The sequence below is a fragment of the Myiozetetes cayanensis genome, unplaced genomic scaffold, assembly GCF_022539395.1.
Source record: "Myiozetetes cayanensis isolate MyiCay16 unplaced genomic scaffold, myiCay2020 scf52, whole genome shotgun sequence".
NCBI classification, from domain to species: domain Eukaryota; kingdom Metazoa; phylum Chordata; class Aves; order Passeriformes; family Tyrannidae; genus Myiozetetes; species Myiozetetes cayanensis.
The window spans coordinates 154,669-163,477 of record NW_026087765.1 but is presented as its reverse complement, the minus strand read 5'-3'; the positions used below and the strand labels follow the sequence as shown (position 1 = coordinate 163,477).

The following is an 8,809-nucleotide window of genomic DNA, read 5'->3' as shown; positions in this document are numbered from 1 at the left end:
TGTGGCACAAGTGGATGAGGAGCTTGCCTGTAGGTGGGCAGTTCCATGACTGTGGTAGAGGCAGGACTCCTGCCATGCTGCCTGCAGGTGATCTGTGAGGCTGTGTGCTTTGAGACACATACCAGGCACCCCGGTGCTCATCTGGCTGCTGGGCTGCGAGAGGGACAGCAGGGACACCCACGACTGCTGGTCATGGGAGAGGGGCAGGGAGCAGAGCAGGGCAGAGACCCCAGCATGGGGCTGACTCCTTCTCTCTCCATCCTAAATCTCTTCTATCCTCAAGCACTCACCCCACCCAGCTGTTGGGGACACTGGTGACTCAGCCACTAATGCCGAGTAGGTGCCTCAGCCCAGGAAGTCCTTAGAAACATTCAGTGAAAGAAAATCCCTTGTTCTCAGATGACATCTGGCCTGGTTTGCTGGGGGGATAAAGGAGCATTGGATGAGCAGTGGGGACAGGGACAGTCTTGAGGGACCGTGGAGGGCTGCATGAGGACCCACCACCTGCTCTGCTTGACAAGATGCTTCCTCACTTCACGACAGGTGTGTCTGGCAGCACCAGTGGCTTGGGAAACCGGGATGATTTCAATATACTCCTGGGTGTATTTTGAAAGGGGAAAGGCTCTTCTGGGCTCACACCCACCAGATCCCACGGCCAGTGGCACTTGGAGAACCCCATGGTCTCACTCTGCAGCATCCAATGCAGATGGACAGCCCTGATGTCTGTACATTATTGGAGTGACTCCTGCTGTGGTGACCATCCCAGCAGCTGGTGACGGTGCTGGCAGCCATCACATGCAAAGGGACATCCAAGGAGGCTCTAACACATGGCTGCTCCAGGCAGGTTGGTTGGGCATCCATGAGCTCAGGTTTTTTTTTGGGATGGCCAGGAGCCCACAGGTCCTGAGCAGCAAGTGGGACCTGGTTCAGGGGCCAAAATCAAAACATCATTCTCGTGACAACTGCTGCTACTCTTAAACCAGAGATGATCCCATACAGTCACATTTCATCTTTAAAAGAGGAAAAAATGGAAAGTTGAGAGGATTAACTATCACATATGGCACAGAGATTGTCTGGAAAGATCAGCTTAGCTTCCCTCTGAGCGCTTAAGCTGATATTAGCAAATACAAACCCTAAAGAACATTGGGAAGTCTAAATGGAAGCCAGCATTATTACATCAATTTAAAGAAGCTGATTAGAAATAGCATAAATATTCTTTAACTAACTGAAGGCAGCCAAAGGCAACAATGTAAGACAAACAACAAAGACATCAGAATTCGGTGCCTTGCTCCTCTGCTCTGCGGAATGACATCTGCACCTTCTTCAAAGGCTTTGGCAGCAGGAATTTAACACTAGAAAATGTTTAAAGGTAGCCAGTTAAATCCAGAGTGAGTATTCAAAGAAAATAAGCTGATAGAAAAGTGAAGAGACTCTGCATCCCCCGTGGTCAAAGAGGAGCTTTGGTGGATTCCCAGGATGGACAATCTCCTCTGCAAACGCGTGAGAAGTTCTGTCCTACCAATGCACAAGGATAAGTGAGTAATAAGATCGAGGAGATGACATTTCCAGTCAACATAAGTCAGATATGAAACTCAAACATCACTGCAGCTTGCCACATGCCACTTACATCCCCTGTGATACCTCTAGTTTTCACCAGACAAGCAGTGAGCATGCCAGCCTCTGCAGAGGTGGTCAGAGGTAAAGGATGACAGATGACTCCTATGCAGTGGGGGAGATACAAAAGCTGTAATTAATGCCAGACTTGGTTGATTTCTGGGCAAAGTCTGTCACAGGACAGACTAAATCAAACTTTTGCCACAGGACAGACTAAATCCAACTTCTGCACAGGAAATCACACCTCAGAAATACACCTCCTCTCTGGAGGAGTCAACAAGACATGGGTGTTGGACATTCCCTGGCCAGCTGGAAGGGTCTTTATCAAAGCTCACAGGGGACTAGCTGCCATAGGCTAGAGAGGCAGATCTCACTGGGATAAATCACAGAATGGTTCAGGCTGCAAGGAACTACTGGGGGTCATTCAGTCCAAACTCCTTCCTCAAAAGAGTCCCCTGGAGCAGTCACTCAGGATTGCATCCAGACAGATTTTGAATATCCCCAAAGGTGACTCCACAACCTCTCTGGGCAGCCTGTACCAGTGCTTGGTCACCCACACAGCAAACAGTGGCTGAGAGAAAGGGAAGAAGGTCAGCCAGGGAGGTCACTGTGCTGACCGACAGATGTCTGGTAAAACATCTCATCCATGTACAGCAGGTGCCAAAGGGGGCAGCAAGAGGAGACATTAGGAGAAGATCAGGGAACGGGACAAGGCACCCTGTAAATCTCAGCTGTACTCCCACCATTTCAGTGAGGTGGACGTCCAGGCCTGGCCGCACAGCCCCAGCTGGGACATGGCCTGAACAAGGGAGGGAGAGAGAAGCATGAGAGGAGCAGCTGGGAGTACAGGGATTGTCAAAGATTTAAGATCTGGAACAGCATGAGAAGCGTGAATAGAGTAGGGGGTCTTGCATCACATGAGACACATGAGCTGTGAGTCTCAAACTGCTCCTCAGCCATCAAAGGCTGGCCCAGCACTTCCCTTGCCCCAGTACCCCTCTGTTCTCTCCACCAGTGTTTGGGACCCTGGTGCCTGGTCTGATCCCCACTGCCCTAACCTGGTCCCTACCAGCCATTCCCCTGGTGTGCTCCCAGAGCACCTGGCTGAGGAGCTGAGGATGGAACCACTACAACAAGCCAAAGGGAGAGCAGCAGTGGGTGGTGAGGCTCCTTGCTGCAGGATGCCACCAATGCCGAGTAGGTGCCTCATCCCAGGAAGTCCTTAGAAACATTCAGTGAAAGAAAATCCCTTGTTATCAGATATATGATAACATCTGGCCAGATTTACTGGGGGGATAAAGGAGCATTGGATGAGCAGTGGGGACAGGGACAGTCTTGAGGGACTGTGGAGAGCTGCATGGGGACCCACCCCCTGCTCTGCATGGCAGAAACTCACACCCAAAAAATATCTGAACTATCAACCTGTGTGCTCTGGCACAGGGAGAAAATAGACAGACAAAAGGAGGAGTAGAAAGTGCCAGTGGCAAAGAGCAGTTATCTGCTGTCTGGAAGGTGATGCTGCACGTGGCAGGAAGGAAATGTTTGGCTGATGTGGAGACACTGGGACTCCCTGTCACACAGAGCCTGTGGTGAAGGGCATTGCTGGCAGAAGGATGTTTTCATCTGCAGCAATACATGTACTAAAAACAAGCCTGGAGGCAAAGTTGCATGTGAGCTGGGCAGTCCCAGGAGTGCAGCAAATGCTGAACTGTTCCAATCCAAACTGCTGCAGAGAATTACTGCTGGAAACACTGGGCTCCTTCCCAAGAGGGAGGAGATGGCACTGGGTTGGGAAGTCTCCGAGAGGTCCCTTGGCTTGCTGCTGATGAGATGCGTCCCACTCTTGTAATCTTCAGAGTCAGGAGAGACAATTTCCCAAATGTATTTTCCTGTCTGTGGGAGGAGGAATCAAAAAACAGTTTGGACTGGAAGGGAGTTTGACACTCATCTCATTCCACCCCCTGTCCATGGCAGGGACACCTTCCACTAGCCCAGATTTCTCCAAGCCTCATCCAACTTGGCCTTGGACACTTTCAGGGATGGGGCAGCCACAGCTTCTCTGGTAACCACCACCACCAAGTACTCCAACTCCAGTGGGGGCTTTCTCTGTGTGGTACTCAGGGGCAGAAACCACATGCATCTCTCCAGGTTTGTGTCCAGAGGATTCAGACACCCATGTTCACAGCAGCCTGTAGCACTGTGGGGCTGAGAGGTCCCAAATCTGAGTCTTGACCTGCCTTGACTCAACCTGAGCTGGTGGACAAGTTCCTGGGGCTCCTGGGGAGCAGAGTGTTGCAGGCACAGCAGAGCCAGAGGAGTGGAGGTGAGGGATCCTGGGGGTGGGTGCAGCCTTGCAAACTCCAATCTCACTCTCTGTGGCCTTTCTCCATGCAGCCTCTCATGCCCACGGATTCCCAGCCTCATTGCACTCACTGTCTCACCTCTACCTGGCCTGCTCCTGCCCCATGGGAGGCACCCAGGGGGGAAAATCCTGTGAGGTGTGAAACTGCCCTCACTTGGGTGAGCTCGGACTGGGATCACTCCTGGCTGCTCACCATTCACAGCCCCTGGGAGGACAACAGTGGGGGACCACACTCCCCAGAACCCTGGATTCTCCTCAGACAGCTACACCAAGATTTGGGTTAAGTTTCTCTTTATTTGGCAAAAAGCAGGGACTGTGTGCTGGAGGAGTAGGGGTTGTGTCAGAGCCTGGACCATGGACCTTGGAAGAGGGCTGGTGGAGCAGCAGCCTGGAGCTTCAAAGTGTGGGTCTTGCATTGCTTGGGAGGAGCATCCACGAGCCAGCCTGGAAAACACCCAGGAGAGGTAGGCTGAGCAAGGCAGGGCTCTCCATCGGGATCACTGCGTTCCTCTCCAGTTCTCCCCAGCTCTGTAGGGTAAGCCACGTCCAGCAATGGATTTCTAGTTAACCCCTACAGCCGTGTGTGTACTGGTGTGATTGCAAAGCACATGCCAGGGTGGGCCAATGGCAAACACGTTTTGTGTGGTGAGACACCAACCCACTTTGACCAGGTTTGCTGGTCCATGAGCAGGTCCTTTGGCAGGAGCCAGGTGTCCTGGCCCTCACTGTTGGAGGGGCTGTGCAACTGGTTCTCCACAGATCCAGTGCTTTTGGCTCACATACCCTCATTCAGCACTGGGCACTGCTCCCTGGGGGTCCCCACTGCAGAGCAGTACCCAAGGGAATGGTCCTACCTGGGTACAAGGTCCAGCACAGGTTCAAACAGTTCAAACTCAGAGGAATTCAAAGAGTTCTTGGTGGCCCTTGCTGAGGCACCAAGAGGGGCAGTTTCCAGAGGAGGACATTGTAAACACCGTGTTGCACTGCAGCAACTCACCTATGGTTCATCAAGGTTGCATTCCTCTGTGAAAGTAAAGAGAAAGCCTGAGTCTGATGCTGTGGTTTGACTACCCCCATTTAGCACTCAAAATAGACAACCCAGAATGAATTTGAGCAAGGAGAAAGCCACAGTGTGCTCAGCCAGAGCACCTCTGGCTGCCAGCACTGTCTCCTACCAGCTCAGACCACAAAGTGGTGGCAGTGGTGGGCTGAGTGATCCCAGCCTGCACGTCCCTGTGTCTCCCCAGGAAGTGCTCACCCTGCCTTGGCAGTATCCAGATCGCGTCGTCGGTGAAGCCCTTCATCTTGGCAAATGTCTTGAACAGCTCTATGACTTTGGGTCTCACCCACCGGGTTCTGCCTAAAGACCAAGACATGAGTTAGCTCCAGGCTGTACCTGTCCCTGCATCTCCTGGGCATCTGGTGAGCACGAGGATGGGGTGGATGGCAGTCCCTGGAAGAAGGCTGGAGGTATTGGTAGAGGTCTTAGAGAGACACATGAGACACCTCCCCCAGGGGACAAGACAAGGCAGAGGTTTGTGTCCCTGCAACACCTTGCAGCAGGACCCCCACTCTTCACAATGTTTCACCACACGACTTACCCAAGGCCATGGACTCCCAGCACAATGCACGAGCCTGAGCCCCAGCCTCCTCTGCACCCCAAATCACTATCTCTTCCCTGCCACATGGGGGGCACACAGCAGTCCCAGCCCTGCTCCTGTGCCACAGCCAGGGCAGAAGTGAGGAGGGGTCTGTCCCCTGACTCCTGGCCTCTCAGGACCCTGGAGTCACCCTGACACCTCTGAGTGGTTCACGCCTGTCGCACACCGCTGGTTACGCACTGTAGAGTCTCAGCATGTGCAAGATCTTCCCCTCCTTCTCTCTGGTGGCAAAGATAATCAGATAGGTCCTGCCATCGGTATTCACCAGCTGTGCTGTCTTATTGCCTCTGTCTGCAAAAGGACATGGAGAAAAATCAATTACCTCCCCCTGGAAACCCCCACACTGCAAAGGGGCTATAAGAGTGTAAAGCCCACCCAGTCTGTCTTTCCTCATTGTCTCTCTGTCCTGGTTTTTCCTCTTGCTAAGGCTCCTCTGAAAGCCTAGGGGAGCCCAAAGACCACAGCAGAGCAGGGGGACAGGGAGGTGAGGGCAGGAAGGGCCAAGTATGGTCACTGCGGGCTGCTGGCCAGTGTCAGCCTGACCCCTGGGCTGGGGATGGTGGGAAACAACCCCTTGCTTCATCCTCTGGAAACATTCACCCACAGCCCCTTGGCAGAAAGAACCTGCTTTCCCCCAGGGTTTAAGCTGGGTGTGAATGTGTTTATCCCAAAGGGAGGGTTTGAGGGGTTCTGCCATCTGCTGTGTCACCAGCCCTGACACGGACTGGCCCTGGAGTGCAACTGGCACCTGAACACAGGGATGTCCCACCCAGGACCCAGGAGGGCAGGCAGTCCTAAGGGCCATGTCACCAGGAACAACCAGCTGCTTCGGACAGGGATGATGGGATGTGCCTCCCCCCTACCCCAAGAGCCAGGCTTCCCCCACTCACCAGAGCTGTAGTATTCACCCGAGATGTTTGTTGGCCTGTAGATTGACTCAAATTTCATACATCTCCCCGGGCTGCAAAAGAGTGAAGGATGCTCCAGCATCCAGTGAAGTGATCCCTTTTCCCTCCCCTGCTCTGGGGTAGCTACCCCAGAAGTGGGACTTGCTGTTCAGGGATGGGATGGTGTGGAGGGGGGGCAGGAGGGGATAGATACCACCACCCTTGGTGCCTGGACTGGCAGGGGACAGTGCTGGTACCTGGGGATCACCCATGCCCTTGCTCATGCTCTGAGCTTCTGGCATAAGGCTGGTCCTGCCAGGAAGCTTTTAACCATAGGGTCCCTTATCCCCCTACTGCGTCCCTCAGCAGTAGAGCACCCCACCGTCTGAGGTGGTACTGGTCCTGGCTGGTGATGCCCTGAGCCTGCCCTGAAGAAGGGATGCCCACAGCTGTCCTGAGCCCCTGGTGGTCCTGCCTCACTCCCTGCACAGGTCTTTGGTGAGTGCACTCAGGTGGGGACCCACCAATGAAGGTCCAGAGAGGAGGTTGGTCAGTGAAACCTGTGAAGTAAAGCATGTGGGACTTACGTGGGAATTGCAAAGGAGACCTTCAGGTCACCCTCCCCCAGGACCCTGATGTTGGCCATCGCCATCTTCAGCTGGTCCTTCCTTTGGAGGTAGCTCTCGGAGTCAGAGGCCATAGCAGTGATGTGCCATTTCCCTGCAATCTGGTAGCAAGAGCAGACTGTGAGACTGTGGGAGCAGTTGGGAGGGTCCCCTCCTCAGGGACCAAGGCAGGACACCTTTGGTCCATGGGATACCCACATCCCCTCCAGGCAACAAAATCTCCTCAGGGACACTTATACTGGAGCTGGGTGACCACCCTCACCTGGGTGTGACAGCAAAGCAGTGGTGTCTGCAGTGTCCCCAGCTGTCCCCAGTACCAAAACACCTCTACAGTCATCCCCGACTGCTGGTGACCGGAGTCCACCCTCCCACTTCCCTCCCCGGGATGCTGCAGATCACCTTGCTCTTGTCCAACTCCGCAGCGCCGAGGTCCTCAGCCCCCACGAGCAGCAAGCAGAGCAGGGCCAGCCCCAGGCTCAGCCCCACGGTCTTCATGTCGCTTCAGCAACTCTGGCTTCACCAGTGCGATGGGGAGTGGTGCCGGGGCTGCCGGATTTATATCTTGGTGCTTCCCCGCCTCCCGGATCCACGGGAGCACTGCTGGGATTGGCTTGGGCAACGGGCCGGGGGGGTTTGGAAGGGCCGGAGTCAGCCAGGGGTGAACAAACCCCTGGGGCAGAGGGGAAGTGCCTGCCAGCCCCAAAACAGGGTTACAGGAACTGTTGCACCACTGCTGAAATTTGGGATTTTCCCCATTTCTTTAGCGGATTGTGAAAGAACAAAGCGAGCTGTTGTTTCCCGACTGGCTGCCAGAGGGCTGCTGGGAGGAGCGGCAGGTTCTTCCCGGCACAGGACCCAGGGACAGCCCCGGGACCCACCATGGGGCTCGGTGACCCGTCCTCCTGGCCAGGCTGGAACCTGCCCCGAGGAGTGGCTGGGATTCTCCCAAACCCAACCACTGACATGCTGCTGGCACGGTCTGACCCGTGGTGCCTGCACGAGCTTCCCCACCTGCTCTGCCGTGCTCAGGGCCTGCAAGGCCGGGTGCACCCAGAGCAGGGCAGGCAGAAAAAGGGGTTCATGTCACTGTGAGACTGTGTCCCTCAGTGTGATGTCCCCTCTGCCCCCACTCTGTCAGGCTCCTGGGGTCACAGCCCCACACCTGCCTGGGCATTGAGGGACCCCCACCCTGAGGCAGGGAGGGAGTGGGGGGCACCAGAGACTGCCTCCACTTTGCAGGACGTAGAGTGGGATGAAAAGTACCTGTGGGGCTCGTGGCAGCATGGTCCTGCTTTAGTCAGTGGGCACATGGGGGGTGGCAGACAGACCACAGTGGACAAGGAGGGTGGCAGACAGGCATGGGTGTTCCAAGCCTGCTATGGGCAGCCATGGTGCAGCTCCACTCCCAGCTAGGTGGCCTGGGAGGCGACTGAGCAGGGAATGGGGTGTCCTGGATGCATCCCTTCAGGCAGTGCTGGACAATCTGACTGCTTAACACTGCCTGCCCAGAGCTGCTGCCCCTCCAGCCAAGCTGTGCCAGCCCCTGGTCACCCCAGCTCCATTCTCCTCTGCCGTGTCAGCTGCACCTTCCCCATCCTCTGCTCCCCATCCTACCCATGCTGGGCACAACAAATATCACAGCAAAGGAGCCCCCCAGCA

The 8,809-nt window shown here is 55.1% G+C and overlaps 1 protein-coding gene across 1 annotated transcript; it reads right to left on the bottom strand.

The window, feature by feature from the left end:
- Positions 1-4,250: 4,250 nt before the first annotated feature.
- On the bottom strand, positions 4,251-8,770 carry LOC126649936 (extracellular fatty acid-binding protein-like). Its single transcript, XM_050334322.1, has 7 exons — positions 7,550-8,770; positions 7,112-7,251; positions 6,528-6,598; positions 5,818-5,928; positions 5,235-5,336; positions 4,974-4,999; positions 4,251-4,420 (listed from the first exon to the last, which is right to left on the bottom strand). The coding sequence occupies exons 1-6, from the start codon at positions 7,643-7,645 to the stop codon at positions 4,974-4,976; spliced, it is 546 nt and encodes a 181-aa protein (XP_050190279.1). The 5' UTR covers positions 7,646-8,770; the 3' UTR covers positions 4,251-4,420.
- Positions 8,771-8,809: the final 39 nt, after the last annotated feature.

Coding starts and splice junctions, on each gene's coding strand:
- LOC126649936 (XM_050334322.1), bottom strand. CDS start 7,645: ATGAAGACCGTGGGGCTGAGCCTGGGGCTGGCCCTGCTCTGCTTGCTG. Junction 7,252..7,549: donor CGGAGTTGGACAAGAGCAAG/GTGATCTGCAGC, acceptor TCTTGCTACCAG/ATTGCAGGGAAATGGCACAT. Junction 5,337..5,817: donor GCACATGCTGAGACTCTACA/GTGCGTAACCAG, acceptor CTTGGTCTTTAG/GCAGAACCCGGTGGGTGAGA.